The sequence below is a fragment of the Salmo trutta genome, chromosome 3 (genome assembly GCF_901001165.1).
Source record: "Salmo trutta chromosome 3, fSalTru1.1, whole genome shotgun sequence".
NCBI classification, from domain to species: Eukaryota; Metazoa; Chordata; class Actinopteri; order Salmoniformes; family Salmonidae; genus Salmo; species Salmo trutta.
In genome coordinates, this window is record NC_042959.1 from 33,413,474 (window position 1) to 33,434,529 (window position 21,056).

The following is a 21,056-nucleotide window of genomic DNA, read 5'->3' on the forward strand; positions in this document are numbered from 1 at the left end:
CACAAATACATTTGCCTACACATTGCTCATTACATTTTTTAAATAGGCAGGTCGGTTAAGAACAAATTCTTATTTATGATGGCCAAACCCGGACGACGCTTGGCCAATTGTACACGGCCCTAAGGGACTCCCAATCACGGCCGGTTGTGATACAGCCTGGAATCGAACCAGGGTGTCTGTAGTGACGCCCGAAGCACTGAGGTGCAGTGCCTTAGACCACTGCGCCACTCAGGAGCCCATCTTGGCCTAAAGATCCCTGTTCAAAGAGATACATGCCTTGATGTCATTTTAGCCATTCTATGTCCACTTGTCAGTCTTCAAATGATCTGGTGCTTGTTTACTAGTGTACATTAATTTACAGTGTTATATTAGAAGTACTGCAAAATAGGTTTTGCTTGCTCGCTCCTCATTCCTTTATGTACTATGTTAACATATGACGCGAGTCATCTCTGAGACTCATAGAAAGCATATTTGGTATCGTTCTAAAAGTGATGAGTGGTATTGTTTTGATGTGTTTCTCAGAATGGCAGCATCTTCAAACATTTGGCCTTCTGTTAGGGGAATGCCTTGATAGCACGACAAGCCAATCAATGCGGGGCAAGCCAGTTACGGCACGCCTCTAGCAGAGCTTGGCCAGTCAAGAGTGTCGGATTCGTGAGTGGGGGCCCTACCCCCACTGAACACAGCCCTGCCAAGCTGTGGCTGAGCGAAGTGAATGACGTCTCTGCATTTGCAGCCGCCGACGCAGTGTTTGGTTTCCATTTTCACAGCCGAGTTTCTGGGGTGACCAACAACATGGAGCCGGAGATTGAGGACAAAACGTTGGAATTAATGGTAAGCTTTGGTGACATTGACCCCCTTAGGTCGCTATTGGGAACGAAAAGGAGCCGTAGAGGCTTGAATCGAAGGCCGAACGTGGTACCAACCCGAACCGACGGTCGGGAGAGGTGGAGGAAAAAGGAAGGGGAACTAGAAAAAGAGGGAGGGCCTGAAACATCGATATTTTTCTTTGAAGGGTCCTGGTGCAGCGACTGACTGTCGTCGAAACCTATTAGTCAAAGTGACAGGATAGTCCCTGATTTTTGCAATGGCCAAATCCAATCCGTAACCTCATGTAAAATAGTCGAATGGTTTCTGCAAGGCGTCCGCCTGAATAAAGTCACGGATTTCGGTGTAGCTTTTCACTGCGGTGACGCTGCGCCACTCGGCCCTGTGTGCCACAGCTAGTTAGCTAACTAGCCTGCTACCTATGGACACAACGTACCTGACTAGTTAGCTGGATAGCTACAAAATGCAAATTCAAGTCTGATAAAGATAATTAAATGTTGCCCACACCATTCCATGTGAATTTCTGAATGTTCTTCTGGCGTGCGTGCGTGTTCATGTTTTATAAAGCTGCGTAGAAGGAAGTGCACAACATTAACTCGCGATGGGTATTTTCATTGCTAACGAGTTATTAGTTAAGCAGCAAATAGTTGGCCACCGTGACATTGTGATGCATAAATAATTCTAATTTACTTGATTTCGACAGCCACAGATGGACAGCTGACATTTGTAACAAACTATGTTGTACTTGGTTTTTCCATCTTTTCATTCTTCAATTTACCAAGGTAACGTTAGCTAGCTCGCAGACTTATAGGTAACGTTAGCTAGACTGAACTAGCCACCTGACCAGTCCAAAAGCCAGTATATCAGATGTTCGGGTGATGGCTAGCTGTTTGCCCAGAGTTCTACCTTGCGCGTTTTAACGTTACTAGTTGTTGGTCCGGTGTCCTCTATCAAAAACGACATCTGCCTGTCAAGACTGTCAATTGGCTAACATTAGAATAATATTTCAGTGTTGGTAACTAGTAGCACGAAACAGAGATCTACAGTAAGCCTGATAATTACAGTAAAATGGTTTGTTAAAAAAGGAACCGATTTGGTTTCAGCCAGCACAACAATCCTCAGCCACCACTGTTTGTTTTGGCAAAGTTAAATTCCACATAAGCAGACTCGCTCCTCACACCGCAGCAATGCTGGCATTATTTTCACACTGATCCAGAAATCTCTAGGTGATTCACCTGTAACTAGCTAATGAGACTGTCAAGACTTCAATTGAGTTTTCCCTTGTCCTATTAGGTCAGTCATACCTCTCTCTTTAAACCATTACTAAGCTCAATGGTAAGCATCATTTGACATTGACTAAACCTAAATCAACACAACCACCCTGCAAGTAAACTACATTGATCTTGAGCTAGGATACATGTCATGTTTCTGTTCCAGTTACCCTCTTCCCTTCCCTGTGTACCCTTTCCCCAACCTAGGCCATATTAGACAGTCCCATTAGATAGCTTACTCGCACTGAATTGACAATGTACATATGTTATGTATGTTCTAGATTATTTTCTGTGTGTCTGTGTATTTTGACCCTATGTAAATCACTAACCACTTCCATAGTGTGAGGATGGAAGAACAGAGGGCGGGGCATTAGCAAAAATCAAAGGCCTTAAAATTGACGAACATGTCCGTAGCGGACTCGTCCCTCCAACTTCTCTTCCTATCCCCACCCACTTCATATATCTAACAATGCTTTTGTGTGTCTGTCTATGCCTTGTGTGTGTGTGTGTAAGTATGTGTTTCTGCGCTCACTGTGCCAATGTGCGTGTAGCTCTAATACTGGTTTTTCCCCTCACTACCCCAACCCACCTTCTCTTCTCATCGTCACGAACACTGGTTTGGTTACACACACCAATCTGTTCTTCACTCTTTCCTATTCTGTTTGGTCATATTTGTCTTCCCTCCACATTTCTCCCATTTCTTCCACTCCTTTTTGTCTATGTATATTCTACCCCCCATTTTCATCTTCCCCCTGCTACTCATCTATCCTCTACCTCGTCAACTCCTTTCCTCCCCCCTCATCTCTCTTGTTCCCTCATCCCTTCCTCATTCTCTCTCTTCCCATCCCTGTCTCATGCCTCTTTTCTCTCCTTTCATTCCTCTTCCTATCTCTCCTTCTCTCACACAGTGCTCTGTGCCTCGCTCTCTCTGGCTGGGCTGCTCCTCGGTGGCAGAGAGTTTGTGTGCACTCAGGTGCCTGCAGAGCATCCCCTCCACCCGGGCACACAACCAGGTTCTGCTACTCTCTCCTCTTAATTCTGACCTACCTACTGCCCCCCAGCCCCTTACCACACCATGAACTGTGTCCTGCACCCTCCCCAGGCCCCCTTGCCTTCCTGCCTCTTCCTCCCAAAAACATGCTTCTCTCCAGCCCAGCTTACAGTATATCTGGCTCAAGTTCATATTTAGCCTTCTAGAAAAGGGTTGATCAATACAGACAAGCACGCCAGAAAGATGTCTCCCTCTTTCCCTGGTAAAAAGTTGTTTTGGTTAAAGCTGAAGTGACACAAAGACCAAATTTCGATCAAAGATAGCATAATAGGCTAACCCGTGAATCACAGGAACAGGATTGTACCAAGCCTGGCCAAACCTAGCTAGGTCTTGTCAAAGTGAAAGTAAAGCTTCAGATAGCTAGACTAAGTCTCTCCCTCCCTACTCTAAAGATTTGGATTTTTATTTTTAAGTTCAGACAAAAGTTCCCCAAGTTCACTTGACAAGAGTTGTCTAGTTAATCTGAATTAGATGAGCAGAGTTGGGGCCACTGCTGGCTGGGGTGAAAGGAAGGAGAGGCTACCAGAGCATGTCGCCTGGGGTGCAGTGCTAGGTTGACTGGAGGTGTGTTGGGCAGGGGATGGTCTAGGAACCCCCCCCGCCCTGCCTGTGTTAGGGGGGGGAAGTGAGGGGCGCCATGGTATGCTCGCTGTCTCTGGCAGCCTGTCCCTAGGCTTGCTCTGTCTGTCTCTGTCTGTTAGTTTGTCTGCTCTGTATGGCACTGCTGCATGAACACCAGTGTCCGCATCAGCCTTGACCCCTGACCTTGTCTGTGTACTTGTCTGACCTGTTACTATTGGTCTGTCAGTCTCTCCACTGAAGAGCGACAAATGATCCAGTGCAATGTCAGTTTCATTTTTGCAGATCAGATAGTGGAGATGTGCTACTGTAGGCTATCTGAGCAAATCCCTTGTGTTTCTCTTCTACATACATCCATACACATCTGGACAGGGTTCTCAATAATCTGTGACAGTGTCAGGTGAAGTGTGTGTGGCTGACACAGACATAGAACAATCACGGGCTGTGTGTGTTAACGTTTTAAATGGGAGAGGGAGTCCGTCTGGTTCAACCTTTTAACAGTACTCCTCCCAGCATTCTCCCTCTGTCTGTGTCTGCATCCCAAATGACACCCTGTTCCCTATATGGTGCTGTGCTTTTGACCCAAAGTAGTACATAGTTTGAGAATAGGGTGCCATTTGAGATGCAAACTGTGTTGGAGGGCTGGGTACGATCAGATTATGGTTTCATTACTGCAGGGTTTGTCGAGCAGCCATACCCACATACTCCTGTTTAATTTCCTGTCCAGACTGCACATCACAGGGAGAGGAGATAGAGATCAGCTTTCTTACATTATTAGCTAGCCGTGTGTGTGTGTGTGTGCGCGCGCCATTGTACTCTGCATTCTGCTACCATTTTGCACATTTGTGTACATTTACCTTTTCTTAACAGACACCAAATGAGCTCTAACCATTCATTCCCCGTGTTCTTGTCTCTTCATACAGAACACATCAGTCATGGAGTCTCAGAACCACATAGACGACCTCTCGCCAAAGAAGACCACAGTTCTCACCAAGGTGTGTGTAGGTGGATTATGGGGGTGTGGAATCTGTGTAATATATCTGAGGGATATTACATCCTAAATGTGTAATTGTCCTTGAAAAAGCACTTACAATTTATGGCAGTGGGCAATTCAATTTCGTTGGGGATGGAACCCGTCGTGCCGTGTGTGCGTGTATAACTCTGTCCTCTCTCTCTCAGCTTAGTAACGGTCCTGTGATGACGGGCTCTCGTAAGCGCCCGTCGGAGGGGAACAACGACAAGGAGAAGGAGCACTGCATCGCCCTGTTTGACCAGTGGTCTGAGACTGACCAGGTGGAGTTTGTAGAACACCTCATCTCCCGAATGTGCCACTACCAACACGGCCACATCAACTCCTACCTCAAACCCATGCTCCAACGAGACTTCATCACAGCACTGCCAGGTAACACACACCTAGGGTTGTTGAGGTGAACATAACACCGCCACGCCGGCGGTCACAAGTCATGAAGGCAGTCCAATTTGGCTACTCCAAGTTCTGATGCTGCTCATGGTCATTGGGTAGCCTACCAAACTTGCTAACTGCCTGGTACTCAGCACTCTGTTGTCCCTCTAATCACTCTGACATCAATGCAAATGTTATTGAAAATCGAATCAAACACTTCATGAGAGCTCATGTTGTGCAACATTTCAATAGGAAATGCAATTGCGTGTGAAAACAGAGTGATGGCCTCTACTAAAAAGCGGTGGTTCAGCTTTCTATAGGCAGACCTAATATATTTATTTCTCAACTTTACTAATATTAAGCGCATTGCTTATATTTACAACCGGAGTATAGCCTACCTGGCTGGCATGAAAATAAACCATGGGGAAAAGCGTCCTCCGTTAGCTATTTAAGTGCGTAGATGAATTTATTTATTTTTCCGCTGCTCCCGTTTCGATACAGGTGCGTGGTAATGGTCCATTCTAAGTGAAAACAAATTTCACGCATGCAGTACCAGTCATAATTTTGGACACCTACTCATGCAAGGGTTTTTCTTTATATTTACTATTTTCTACATTGTGGAATAGTTAACAAATCTAAATATATTTTAGATTGTTCGAAGTAGCCACCCTTTGCCTTGATGATAGCTTTGCACACTCTTGGCATTCTCTCAACCAGCTTCACCTGGAATGCTTTTCCAATAGTCTTGAAGGAGTTCTCACATACAGTTGAAGTCGGAAGTTTACATTTAGGTTGGAGTCATTAAAACTCGTTTTTCAACCACTCCACACATTTCTTGTTAACAAACTATAGTTTTGGCAAGTCGGTTAGAACATCTACTTTGTGCATGACACAAGTAACTTTTCCAACAATTGTTTACAGACAGATTATTTCACTTATAATTCACTGTATCACAATTCCAGTGGGTCAGAAGTTAACATACACTAAGTTGACTGTGCTTTTAAACAGCTGTGGAAATTCCAGAAAATTGTCATGGTGTTAGAAGCTTCTGATAGGCTAATTGACATCATTTGAGTCAATTGGAGGTGTACCTGTGGATGTATTTCAAGGCCTACCTTCAAACTCAGTGCTTCTGTGCTTGACATCATGGGAAAATCAAAAGAAATCAACCGAGACCTCAGAAAGAAATTGTAGACCTCCATAAGTCTGGTTCATCCTTGGGAGCAATTTCCAAATGCCTGAAGGTACCACGTTCATCTGTACAAACAATAGTACGCAAGTATAAACACCATGGGACCACGCAGTCGTCATACTGCTCAGGAAGGAGATGTGTTCTGTCTCCTAGATATGAACGTACTTTGGTGCGAAAAGTGCAAATCAATCCCAGAACAGCAGCAAAGGACCTTGTGAAGATGCTGGAGGAAACCGTTACAAATGTGTCTATATCCACACAAAAAACGAGTCCTATATCAAGATAACCTGAAAGACCGCTCAGCAAGGAAGAAGCCACTGCTCCAAAACCGCCATAAAAAAGCCAGACTACGCTTTGCAACTGCACATGGGGGACAAAGATTGGGCAGAACTGAAAGAGTGTGTGCGAGCATGGAGGCCTACAAACCTGAGTCAGTTACACCAGCTCTGTCAGGAGGAATGGGCCAAAATTCACCCAACTTGTTGTGGGAAGCTTGTGGAAGGCTACCCAGAACGTTTGACCCAAGTTAAACACTTTAAAGGCAATGCTACCAAATACTAATTGAGTGTATGTAAACTTCTGACCCACTGGGAATGTGACGAAAGAAATAAAAGCTGAAATTAATCATTCTCTCTACTATTATTCTGACATTTCATATTCTTAAAATAAAGTGGTGATCCTAACTGACCTAGACAGGGCATTTTTACTTGGATTAAATGTCAGGAATTGTGAAAAACTGAGTTTAAATGTATTTGGCTAAGGTGTATGTTAACTTCCGACTTCAACTGTATGCTAAGCACTTGTTGGCTGCTTTTCCTTCACTCTGCAGTCCAAATCATCCCAAACCATCTCAATTGGGTTGAGGTCGGGTGATTGGGGAGGCCAGGTCATCTGATGCAGCGCTCCATCACTCTCCTTCTTGGTCAAATAGCCCTTACACAGCCTGGATGTGTGTTTTGGGTCATTGTCCAGTTGAGAAACAAATGATTGTCCCACTAAGCACAAACCAGATGGGATGGTGTATCGCTGCAGAATGCTGTGGTTGCCATGCTGGTTAAGTGTGCCTTGAATTCTAAAGAAATCACAGACGGTGTCACCAGTAAAGCACAATAACACCTCCTGCTTTACGGTGGGTACCACACATGTGGAGATCATCCATTCACCTACTCTGCATCTCACAGACATGCGGTTGGAACCAAAAATCTCAATTTCGGACTCATCAGAACAAAGGATTTCCTTTAGTCTAATGTCCATTGTTCGTGTTTCTTGGCCCAAGCAAGTCTCTTCTTCTTATTGGTGTCCTTTAGTAGTGGTTTCTTTGCAGCAATTTGACCACGAAGGCCTGATTCACACAGTCTCCTCTGACCAATTGATGTTGAGATGTGTCTGTTACTTGAACTCTGAAGCATTTATTTGGGCTGCAATTTCTGAGGCTGGTAACTCTAATGAACTTATCCTCTGCAGCAGAGGTAACTCTGGGTCTTCCTTTCCTGTGGCGGTCCTCATGAGAGCCAGTTTCATCATAGCGCCTGATGGTTTTTGTGACTGCACTTGAAGAAGCTTTCAAAGTTCTTGAAATTTTCCACATTTAACTGATGTTCATGTCTTAAAGTAATGGACTGTTGTTTCTCTCTGTTGTTTCTCTAAGCTGTTCTTGCCATAATATGGCCATGGTCTTTTACCAAATAGGGCTATCTTCTGTATACAACCCCTACCTTGTCACAATACAACTGATTGGCTCAAACACATTAAGAAGGAAAGAAATTACACAAATTAACTTTTAACATGGCACACCTGTTCATTTAAATGCATTCCAGGTGACTACCTCATGAAGCTGGTTGAGAGAAGGCCAAGTCTCCAAAGCTGTCATCAAGGCAAAGGGTGGCTACTTTTAAGAATCTCAAATATAAATGAATTTAAATTTGTTCAACACATTTTTTTTGGTTGCTATGTGTGATTGCATATGTGTTATTTCATAGTGAAGACATCAAAACTATCACTTTACAATGTAGAAAATAGTTAAAATAAAGAAACCATGGTATGAGTATTTGTGTCAACTTTTGACTGGTAATGTATATTATTTAATCTATGTAAAGGTAAGATTAAATCAATAGTTTAATCTTGCCTTTACATAGATTAAATAATATACATTACCAGCAGTGCGGCAAATGCAATTATGCATGTAATCCTTTTTATAAAGGTGCATTTTTATAGTGAATTATCTTCCCCAAACTTGAAACTCACGCGCTGTTTATGTATGCCAGTTAGGCTCTTAACCCCTTGCAAAGCGGATTAATGTGCTTAATTTTAAGAAGTTATTTGGCCATTTTAGTTGTGATACAAACTTTATAAAAACATATAGGCCTATGGGCTAGGGGGCTACATGAGGTGTATGACTGATTTTGGAAAAAGTCGCCATTTTTTAAAATTAATACAAGTGATAGTCTGATGGGTAACAATTTATCCTTTCTATTTTATTCAGCTTTGTTCAATTGTACTCGTCATAACATAAAATAATGCCACGGAATTGTAAGCAAATCTTTTTCTAGTAAATGAACTAGTGTAGACCACAGCCATTTGGCATAGCCACATCAGGACCTAACATAAGGACAACTCAGAGTATGCTATTATTTTCTTCTGTAATAGACTATATTTTCTTAATATCATGTTCCTTAGACCTGTCAAAAATAAATAATGGATTTATTGTGAAGTTGTAGGTTATATTACATGGATTTGTTAGACTTTTTGAAATGTAGATGTTTCAAAGGTCTGCATCAGTGGCTTGTAGGCTGTGTGGAAGCCAGGAGATGCTAAATGTGCATGTTAATTAACGGTCAATTACCGTGAGACCAACAGTTATTTGCTTGACAATCACCGGCTGACAATTTCGTGACCGCCACAGCCATACACACCCTTTAACCTTTTTTTCCGGACACACGTTCTCACCCGCGCGTACACACCTTCACAACTTGTTTTGGATGCTTCCACTAGAGTCCAGCACAGGAATGCATTTTGAGCCTGAGCCCTACCAATGCCCGTGACGTTCAGACCCTACCCAGGCCCCATTGCTTCTGCCTAATTTAAGGCCCAGCCCGGGCCCAACCCAAAATTAAGAAATAACTTCCCTCCATTAGCTTCTGGTCTCTGTCTGTTCTCCCCCTCCCTTCACTGCTGCATGCACTCTGCTGCTAATCAGCCTGTCTGAGTATCCATAGCAACGGCTCCGCCTTGGGCTGCTCAATGACGAGACGCGAGAGAGCAGTTAGCAGTTAGCGGCTAGCTGTTAGCCGTTAGCTAACTACTTTTCGTCACTTTAATCTCCGGAACGTTATTATTTCCTGTGACAAAATCTCTCCTGACGACGCGGACAATATTCTGGTCTAATGTTTGACGAGGTTAAAGCACTTCTGGCACCATGTTAGGCAGGTATGACTGTAGGCTACTGCACAGCAGATGGCGAGCGACTGGCTCGACTTCGAAATGTTACTGATGGCAGAGCCCAGCCCGTAACCTAGAAATTGACAGGAAAAAAACTGAGCTACCCGGGCCCCTAACCTGATGTCTAGTGTCAGGTAGCAGAGCTCCATCTTCCACACACTTTTTCACTCCTTCACACACCATGCTCACACACACAACAAACACTTACACCCCATCTCTCTCGCTCTCTCTCTAGCCCAGGGTCTGGACCACATAGCAGAGAACATCCTGTCGTTCCTGGACGCGCAGTCTCTGTGCTCGGCGGAGCTGGTGTGTAAGGAGTGGCAGAGGGTGATCTCGGAGGGCATGCTCTGGAAGAAACTCATAGAACGCATGGTCCGCACAGACCCCCTCTGGAAAGGCCTGTCAGAGAGGCACCAGTGGTGAGCATGAACACGAACGCTCGTCGAGCTACTGGAGACGGAGACACACGGATAGGGAAGTTCTGAAGATTGATTTCTCATTGGCTTATTGTTCTGTCCGTCATCTCAGGGAGAAGTATCTGTTCAAGAACCGAACGACAGAGGTCCCGCCCAACTCCTACTACCACTCCCTGTACCCCAAGATCATCCAGGACATAGAGGTTAGACTGTTGCTCTGTCCACAAACAAAAAACAACCTCGCCCTTCAGGCGGTGGCTACGTCTCAAATTTCACCCTATTTCCTATTTAGTGCACTACTTTTGACCAGGGCTCTGGTGACCTTATGTAGGGAATAGGGTGCCATTTGGGGGAGGCGCGTTCTGTGTCTATAGACCGTGAGCGTGATTTTAAAAACGATCAGTAAGGTTGATTAATACTTTTGATGAAGGGATCTATTTTAGTCTCACCCATCGTTGCTATTTTTCCCCATCCGATGTGTTTTTCCTCCCTCATATATATCCACTCTTTCCTCTGTTTTCTTCTATCCCCCTATTGTCTTTGTGTGTTTCCTCTTGACATCTCTCTCTCCTTCCCACTACCTGTCAACCCCCTCTTTGCTCTCCTCACCTCTACCCCCCCCCCCATCTCCTGTGTGTGTGTAGACTATTGAGGCTAACTGGCGGTGTGGCAGACACAACCTGCAGAGGATCCAGTGTCGGTCAGAGAACAGTAAAGGAGTCTACTGCCTCCAGTACGACGACGATAAGATCATCAGCGGCCTGAGAGACAACTCCATAAAGGTGCGTGTGTCTACTTGTCTTTTTGGACGGGTCAAGATGGATTAATCATCATGTTATTGCAGACTATGCCTTTGTGAAACAACAGCTTGTCTGTATCTCAAAGGAAAGACATGAATTAAGGGATGAAAGGAGTCATTTGCCCACCCTCTGCGTGTTCCACTCATCTGTCTGGCCTGGGGAGGAGGGAGGAAAGGGCTTGCCTGTCCATCTCCAGTGCTCTAGTACACAGGGTTCCCTCCACACTGCATGGGAATGGGGCATGAACAATACTCTGAGACCGGCTTACCCTGACCCACATCTGCTGCTGCTCACTTTCTCTCCCTTCCTCAGGCTCACTCCTCTTTTTCTACTCTCTCTCTCCTGCCTTCTCCTCCCTCCATCTGTGTAGATCTGGGACAAGCAGTCTCTGGAGTGTCTGAAGATCCTGACAGGTCATACAGGGTCAGTGTTGTGTCTGCAGTATGATGAGAGAGTTATAGTCACTGGTTCCTCCGACTCCACTGTCAGGTATGACAGTCATTTTATATATACACACACACACACACACACACACACAGAGAGGCTTTGTCCAAATACAACCCTATTTCCCATGCAGTGCACTAGTTTTCACCAGGACCCATGGGGCTCTGGTCCAAAAGTAGTATACTACCATATATGGAATAGGGTGCCGTTTGGGGGGACAACCTTACACTGCCATCTATGTCGCTATATTACCGACTACTTTAGCCACCCGGTATGTCTTAGCCACCCGGTATGTCTTAGCCACCCGGTATGTCAGAATTGTGTGTAAATTGCTGAGGATTTTTAAACTTTAATTCATTTTAGAATAAGGCTGTAACGGAAGAAAATGTGGGACAAGTATATGATAGAAATACATCTAGAATGGACATTGTCATCCTAGAAACGTGACTTAAAAAGTTGTCTTGGTCAGGATAGCCAACCGTCTCCACATCCGTCTTGGTTTCGCCCAATACCCACCACAGCCAACCCTCCGTGCAGCCAAACATAGAGCCTTCTCTCTCTGCCTTGAGATCTGTCTGTGGTCTATCTATATATGAAACCTTCCAGCCCTGTCTGCTCACTTATTTATAGCTAGTTGAGGAGTGCTAAACTGCTGGCCAGCCATCTCTCTGTCTCTTAGATACAGCAGCTATATCATTTGTGAATGCCAGTCTCTCTCTACCACACTTGTGGTAATAATCAGTACTTCAACTAACTCTATCTTCTGTAGCTACACACAGAAGCTACACACACACTCTAGTACACAGGGAAGAGATTGATATTTAAATGAAATCGTCAACATTTCTCACCTTCCAATATAAGGCTAGCTGTTAGATTTCCTATCTGTTAGAGAGTTGTGGTAGTCAATATGGTTAGTTAACATTTACAATGTCACACAATGTCCAAACCTGAGGCGAGAGAGGGTGTGTGTGTGTGTGTGTGTGCGCCAGCCCATGCCAGTCTCGGCTGCACACAGAAGCTCAACCTTCACACACTCGTTACTTCACACACTCCCTGGGAGGTATCCAAGGAAAATGTGACTTCACTTCCTTAGCGACGGCTTGACGGGCACTTGTTTGTGGCTTTGAGTCTCAGCTTTTCCAGTGTGTGTTTTGAGTTTGTGTGTGTTTGATTTCTCCCCCGTCCCCCCGTCGTACAGTGGAACTCAATGAAAACGCTCTTAACGGCTGGTCCCTGGTGTGGGGTGTGTTGACTGGGACGGCGCGGTGTCCAGCCTTGGCCGTATCGGTCTGTTTAGCAGAGCCTTCGTTAATCAGTCTCGTTCTTTCTTTTTTTATAATATTCCTCCCCTCTTTCTCGTTCTCCTCCACCCTCCCCTTCTTCTCCTCTCTCCGTCTCCCCCGCTCGCCCAGGGTGTGGGACGTGACGTCGGGCGAGGTATTGAATACCCTGATCCACCACAACGAAGCGGTGCTCCACCTGCGCTTCTGCAACGGTCTGATGGTGACGTGCTCCAAGGACCGCTCCATCGCCGTGTGGGACATGGCCTCGCCCACCGACATCAGCCTCCGGCGGGTCCTCGTGGGTCACCGCGCCGCCGTCAACGTGGTCGATTTTGACGACAAATACATTGTGTCGGCGTCAGGGGACCGCACTATCAAGGTGAGAGGTGTGTGTGTGTGTGTGTGTGGCTCATGAGATACAAAATGTGGGGCTAGTGTGTTAGCGAGTATGTGGGTGCACATGGGTATACCTTGTCTCTACGAGATTTGATATTGGAGTCATTTCCTGTGAATATTGATGTCTGTCTCCCTCTCTCTCTCTGCTGCCCCCTGTAGGTGTGGAGCACCAGTACGTGTGAGTTTGTGCGCACGCTAAACGGACACAAGCGAGGCATCGCCTGCCTGCAGTACAGAGACAGACTGGTGGTCAGCGGCTCCTCAGACAACACCATACGGTAGGAGACTGGCCCTGTCCTAAATCTGTCCTGCCTACTACTGTACTAATCATCCTACATACTATTTCTAACATAATGCTCAGAAATAACGTATGCAGTGAGCAATAAGTATCTGCGTACTAGACTCACCCATACTGAGAATGCGTCAGCTAATGCACAATGGTGACGTTTCCCATCGTTTGTTCATTTTGGTGCAGCGCGTCCCCTTGTCTGATTATCAGCTGTTGTCAATCACACATGGGTCTGAAAAGGTGATTTTCTTACCCAATAGCATGCAGTGAATCCGTACTAGATGAAAAGCGGAAACGAGTATGACATCCTGGCATTTAAAACATACGTTTTTTTCCCCTCCAATTTCTCTTACTATAAGACGTTATATTTTCACATATGCTAAATGCCTGCTATTTAGAACACGTTATGGGTATTTGCACACAGCCAGTCTGATATCTTGTTTCACTGGGTTTATGGGGCATTGTAGGATGTGTGTGTGTCAGGTAGGTAGTGCGTTTGGAAGGTATTCACATCCCTTGACCTTTTCCACATTTTGTTACGTTACAGCCTTACTCTAAAATTGATTAAATTGTTGTTTTCCCCTTCATCAATCTACACACACTACTCCATAATGACAAAGCAAAAACAAGTTTTCAGAAATTTGTGCAGATGTGTTACAATTATTACATTTACATAAGTATTCAGACCCTTTACTCAGTACTTTGTTGAAGCCCCTTTCGCATTGATTACAGCCTTGAGTCTTCTTGGGTCTGACACTACAGACTTGGCACACCTGTATTTGGGAAGTTTTTTCCATTTCTTCTCTGCAGATCCTCTCAAGCTCTGTCAGGTCGGATGGGGAGCGTTGCTGCACAGCTATTTTCAGGTCTCTCCAGAGATGTTCGATCGGTTTCAAGTCTGAGCTCTGGCTTGGCCACTCAAGGACATTCAGAGACTTGTCCTGAAGCCTTGTCTTGGCTGTGTGCTTAGGGTCGTTGTCCTGTTGGAAGGTGACCCTTCACCCCAGTCGGAGGTCTTAACCTGCTCCAGAGCGCTCTTCATCAATGATCTCTCAGTACTTTGCTCCGTTCATCTTTCCCTCGATCCCGAGTAGTCTCTTGGTCCCTGCCGCTGAAAAACATCCCCACAGCATAATGCTGCCACCGCCATGTTTCACCGTAGGGATGGTGCCAGGTTTTCTCCAGAGGTGACGTTTGTCATTCAGGCCAAAGAGTTCAATGTTGGTTTCATCAGACCAGAGATTGTTGTTTCTCATTGTCTGAGAGTCATTAGGTGCCTTTTGGCAAACTCCAAGCAGGCTGTCATGTGCCTTTTTACTGAAGTGTGGCTTCCGTCTGGCCACTCTACCATAAAGGCCTGATTGGTGGAGTGCTGCAGAGATGGTTGTCCTTCTGGAAGATAACCCCTGTCTCCACAGAGGAAGTCTAGAGCTCTGTCAGAGGCCCTTCTCACCCGATTGCTCTTAGTGTTTTCAAAAGTCTTCCGTTTAGGAATGATGGAGGCCACTGTGTTCTTGAGAACCTTCAATGCTGCAGAAAAGTTTGTACCCTTCCCCAGATCTGTGCCTCGACACAATCCTGTCTCAGCGCTCTACGAACAATTTAATCCATTTTAGAATAAGGCTGTAACGTAACAATGTGGGACAAGGGGAGAGGTCTGAATACTTTCCGAATGCACTGTAGATATAGACACACACAGAGTGTACAAAACGTTGAGTTGCACCCCCCTTTTGATCTCCAAACAGCCTCAATTCGTAGGGGCATGGACTCTACAAGGTGTCGAAAGCGTTCCACAGGGATGCTGACCCATGTTGACTCCAATGCTTCCCACAGTTGTCAAGTTGGCTGGAGGTCTTTTGGGTTGTGGACAATTCTTGATACACATGGGGTGCATGAAAAACCCAGCAGTGTTGCAGTTGTTGACACTAACCGGTGCGCCTGGCACCTACTACCATACCCCGTTCAAAGGCACTTAAATCTTTTGTCAATCTATGTCTCAATTGTCTCGAGGCTTAAAAATCATGTAACCTGTTCCTTTCATCTACACTGATTTGAAGTGGATTTAACAAGTGACATCAATAAGGGATCATAGCTTTCACCTGGATTCAGCAGGTCAGTATGTTATGGAAAGAGCAGGTGTTCATATACAGTACCAGTCAAAGGTTTGGACACCTACTCATTCCAGGGTTTTCCTTTATTTTTACTATTTTCTACATTGTAGAATAGTAGGGAAAACATCAAAACTATGAAATAACACATGGAATCATGCAGTAACCAAAAAAGTGTTAAACAAATCCAAAATATATTTGATATTCTTCAAAGTAGCCACCCTTTGCTTTGATGACAGTTTTGCACACTCTTGGCATTCTCTCAACCAGCTTCATGAGGTAGTCACCTGGAATGCATTTAAATGAACAGGTGTGCCTTGTTAAAACTTTCTACATTGTTTTCCTTTGACGCTCGAGCAGCTAACCCCTAGATGTGGTAAGGGGGGGGGGTGTAGAGCGCTATGGGAGTACAGTTAAACAATTTATTTTAAAGATATGTGGACTTTTTTCATTGCTTGCTAGTAAATAAATAAATCTGTCTTATAACATTTTTTGGATGTGTCTGACTATTCATTAATTATTCAACAGCAGTTGACAAATTTGTTCTGACAGGCCTGTAATGCACTAATGTTTTGTCAAATGGACAATGCACCAATCCTCCAACCTGGAGTGATACAATTTTATACAGAATCTTTTCTTCATTTATGTACTAATCAACGTTGATCAGGCCAGGTCCTGGCCGACATTCCGCCCTAGGCGAGACAAAGTAATTGCCGCCTTCCTAATTTTTATGAATGTCCATGTGGTAGCCTACAGTTATTTTCAATGGTGGCCTAGGAACAGTGGGTTAACTGCCTTGTTCAGGGGCAGAACAACAGATTTGTACCTTGTCAGCTCGGGGATTCGATCCAGCAACCTTTTTGGTTACTGGTCCACCGCTGTAACCACTAGGCTACCTGCCGCCCCTGATGTTGATGGAGCGCATGCGCCTGAGCACGCATAGAAGTACCTGGCCTGCTTCTCGCAAATGTAGTATAGTGCCCAGCTGGGCTTCTCAGAATGTTTTTTTTGTATACATGTTACTAACAGTATTTGAAAAATCTTTCTAACACTCCTACCCCTCGATAATCAGCATCGCTGATTTTAAATAGGCTATGGACATGTTTCTATTCTGATGATTGATTGTCAATTTCATAATTCAGAAAGTTTCCTGAAGTAGCCTGTCTGGACTCCGTCTCTTTAAGAATCATGATTTTAATCTTGTAAAAGGCCTATTCAGTAGCTTAGTCTACATTATTTCTCTCATTACGGCGTCTTCTCTTTGAAGAACATATGCCACTGCCGTCAAATGACCGCAGCAGAGTTTGTGACATTATTGGGACTCTTTCGGGAAAAGTGGGGAAAACCCATCAGACTTCGTTTCAATGGTTTTGTGCATCAAAGTAGGATCTTATATATATATATTTTTTTCATGCAGGAGAGGACAAGGTAGGCATCTTTATTTTGACTCTTCATGTTGTCAATACTAAAATGCTACAGATCCCCCCCCCCCAACCTGGCGTTTCTTAATTTGTTGATTTTTAATATTTATAACACAGGTGGCTGGTGGCACCTTAACTGGGGAGAACTGGCTCATGGTAATGGCTGTAACGGAATAAATGAAACGGAAACCATGTGTTTAATGAGTACGATGCCATGTTTGACTCCATTCCAGACATTATTATGAGCCGTCCTCCCCTCAGCAGCCTCCTGTGCTTTTTATCATTAATAACCTGAATAGTAATGAAATGCCATGATAATGAAGTGTTTCAAATAGCTTTTATTTGGACGCATATCCATGTAAACAAGTGTTTTAACAGAGTTGTGACCTCGCCTTTTTTTTACCTCCCCCTGAACTGTTATGTCGGTGACGGTGTACATTGGCCTGGCCAATTACTTCACAATTCTAGCCTAAATGACAGTGAAAAGGAAGCCTGTAGAGAATAAAAAATATTCCAAAACATGCATCCTGTTTGCGATAAGACTGCAGAAAATTTGACAAATGAAATGAGCTTTATGTCCTGAATACAAGGCGTTATGTTTGGGACAAATCCTACAGTGTCCTGTGTTGCTCAATTGGGAGAGCATGGTGCTTGCAACACCAGGGTTGTGGGTTTGATTCCCACTGGGGACCAGAATGGAAAAAATGTTTGCACTCACTGTCGCTCTGGATAAGAACGTCTGTTAAATTACTAAAATGTACACATCACATCACTGAGTACCACTTCATGTTTTCATGCATGGTTGTGGCTGCATTATGTTATGGGCAGTGGTGTAAAGTAATTAAGTAAAAATACTTGAAAGTACTGAAGTAGTTTTTGGGGTTATCTGTACTTGACTTGACTGTTTAAAAAAAATATTTTTTACAACTTTTACTGTTACGTCACTACATTCCTAAAGAAAATAATGTACTTTTTACTCCCATTTTTCCTGACACCCAAAAGTTACATTTCGAATACTTAGCAGGACAAGACAAGGGTCCAATTCACACACTTCTCAAGAGAACATCCCTGGCCATCCTTACTGCCTCTGATCTGATGGACTCACTAAACACAAATGCTTTTGAAGCTATCTTTTTAAAAAACTAGGGTGCCGTCTGGTTTCCTTAATATAAGGAATTTGAAATTATTTGTACTTTTGATACTTAAGTATATTTTAACAATTACATTTACTTTTGATACTTAAGTATATTTAAAACCAAATACATTTTAGAATTTTATTCAAGTAGTATTTTACTGGTGACTTTTACTTGAGTCATTTTCTATTAAGGTATCTTTATTTTTACTCAAGTATGGGTATGCTTGTCATTGGCAAGGACTAAGGAGTTTTATAATAAAAAGACACGGTTAGACTTAAGCACAGGCAAAATCCTAGAGGAAAACCTGGTTCAGTCTGATTTTCACCAGACACACGGAGATGAGTTCACCTTTCAGCTGGACAAAAACCTAAAACACAAAGCCACATCTATACTGGAGTTGCTTACCAAGAAGACCGTGAATGTTCCTGAGTTAGTTTTGACTTCAATCTATTAGTACCTGAAAATGGTTGTCTAGCAATGATCAACAACCAATTTGACAGAACTTGAAGAATTTTGAAAAGAATAATGAGCAAATGTTGCACAATCCAGGTGTGGAAAGCTCTTAGACTTACCCAGAAAGACTCAGCTGTAACCGCTGGCAAAGTGCTTCTTCAAAGTATTGACGTGTGTGTGTGAATACTTATGTAAATTAGATTTCTGGTTGAATCTGTGCTTTCACTGCTCGACTGAGGGGACCGTACAGGTAATTGTATGTGTGGGGTACAGAGGTAGCCATTAAAAACATCCTATTAAACACTATTATTGCACACACTGAGTCCATGAAGCTTATGTGACTTGTTAAGCACGTTTTTACTCCTGAACTTATTTAGGCTTGCCCTAAATAAAGGGTGCAAATACTTTTCTGAAGGCAGTGTGTGTGTGTGTGTGTGTGTGTGTGTGTGTGTGTGTGTGTTTTATATAATTGTTTGTGTGTACGTATCGTTCCTTTCCAGGTTATGGGATATTGAGTGTGGAGCGTGTTTGCGAGTGTTGGAAGGTCATGAGGAACTGGTCCGCTGCATTCGCTTTGACAACAAGAGGATTGTCAGTGGTGCCTATGACGGGTGAGTCACACAGACGCACATTGAGTTCGTAGATTTGTAAAAAGACATTCACACATGCACTTCTGTTCTCTACTGACCTTGTCTCCTCTCTCTGCAGTAAGATCAAGGTGTGGGACCTGCAAGCAGCCCTGGACCCACGAGCCCCAGCCAGCACCTTGTGTCTGCGCACACTGGTGGTGAGTATCTTTGTGTGCTTTAATCTTTTAACGTCTGGTCTGTTGTAGACCGTAGCGTTACATGGTTGTCGTGTGTGTGTGTGTGTGTGTGTGTGTGTGTGTGTGTGTGTGTGTGTGTTTTTCAGGAGCACTCGGGGCGCGTGTTCCGGCTGCAGTTTGACGAGTTCCAGATCATCAGCAGCTCCCATGACGACACCATCCTCATCTGGGACTTCCTGAACGTGTCGACCAATGGACAGTCAGAGGGCCGGTCCCCCTCACGCACCTACACCTATATCTCCAGATAGCAGGTAACACACATGCACACGCGCACAACTCTGGCTTGCAGTTTCTGACCCGTCTCTGTCCTTCAGGTGGTGCCATCCACTCCAGCGAGTCTTGGAGGAGCTGAGATCTGATTGGCTGATGGAGGGTGTGTTGCAGAGAGGAGCTCAACTCGTCTTCTTCCTCATCCTTCTGTCCATACACCCATTCTGACATGGACTTAAGTCTCCCACCACACCCCTGAAACACACACACACACACACACACACACACACTGCAACCTTTCCTGCAGTTGAACACACACCCACACATTCATATTATATCACTATCTTATGTTCTCCCGTCTACACTAACCCACCACAGTAAAAATGTTTTACATATCTTACACCAAACATGACCTAATCACTTACCTTAAGAAGTCCTACCATAAGCTCTAGTTCTTCAGTTCTCACCCCCAACCCTACCTAGACACACGTGCCCGTATGGATGGAGAATGACCTTGGTGCTGCGGTGTGGGAGAGAGAGACTTTTATCTCGGCTCTGAGTGAGGAAGGATGAGAGATGGAGTTAGTTAATGAGTGAGGAATGAAGACTCCACTCCATCTATCCTGGTTCCCACTCTCCTTCTCCCTGGGATGAACACTTGTTCGGAACGCGCGCGCGCGCGTGTGTGTGTGTGTGAACCTGTGAAATGCGGCATAGACTAATAGAAAGACTGGCTGTATTGCTCCGTCACCATGGAAATGGATGTGCATGTTGAGGTTGCCGGGATACGTCGTCCCGTGCGACACCTATGCTCTTTCCCTTTACGGCTGTTTTACTTTCTGAATGTTTTTTATTCTTTTTGTTTTTATATTTTATTTGACAAATCATTTTGTTCTTAGTAAAATTATACTAAGCATTGTAGTTCTCTTTCTGTCTCTTATTCTCATGGTCTTTCTCATTCACTCTTCTCAGTCGTTTCCGCTCACCATCTGTCTGTCCATCCACGCTCGCTTTAGTTATGAGAGAAGCTGGAACTCTGAATGCAATTTAGCTGTTAACTGAGTCCTCTTGTCAAAATTGTTCTATATTAAAATGATTTTTTTAAAGAAAATGATATTGTGAATAAAGTACTTGACAGTGATTGGGTATTGAGCCAACTAACGTGAATGACTGTGTGTCTGTTTGTTTATCCCTTGTGTCATTATTGTGTGTGTGGCTGCATCAGTAAGTGTGCCCAGATGCGTGTTAGCGTCTGCGTCCTTGAAGCTGAAATCTGTATTTGTTGAAAATGCCACGTCCGTTTAGGATATTACGACGACAAGGAGGTTACTTAAAACAACAAACACTGTTCTTTCCCCTCTTACGTCATCGCATGCCCGTTAGAAAACCGGAGAGAATGTACTGCGTTTTTTACTTTTCTATTTTACCTCAGCATTTTTTGGGAAGGACCCATAAGTAAGCATTCACTGTTAGTCTACACCTGTTTACAAAGCATGTGACAAAATGTGAT

At 44.2% G+C, this 21,056-nt stretch overlaps 1 protein-coding gene across 2 annotated transcripts; it reads left to right on the plus strand.

The window, feature by feature from the left end:
• Positions 1-180: 180 nt before the first annotated feature.
• On the plus strand, positions 181-20,713 carry LOC115173518 (F-box/WD repeat-containing protein 11). Of its 2 annotated transcripts, XM_029731690.1 has the most exons (14): positions 181-834; positions 3,008-3,112; positions 4,653-4,724; positions 4,909-5,131; positions 9,997-10,183; positions 10,293-10,383; positions 10,825-10,962; positions 11,351-11,469; positions 12,837-13,086; positions 13,263-13,381; positions 19,011-19,121; positions 19,219-19,297; positions 19,423-19,587; positions 19,651-20,713. In XM_029731690.1, exons 1-13 carry the CDS (start codon positions 796-798, stop codon positions 19,582-19,584), a joined length of 1,695 nt encoding a protein of 564 aa, XP_029587550.1. In that variant the 5' UTR covers positions 181-795; the 3' UTR covers positions 19,585-19,587; positions 19,651-20,713. The 2 variants fall into 2 exon arrangements, with proteins under 2 accessions (XP_029587550.1, XP_029587558.1); XM_029731698.1 differs by lacking the exon at positions 3,008-3,112 and having other exon boundaries at positions 184-834.
• Positions 20,714-21,056: the final 343 nt, after the last annotated feature.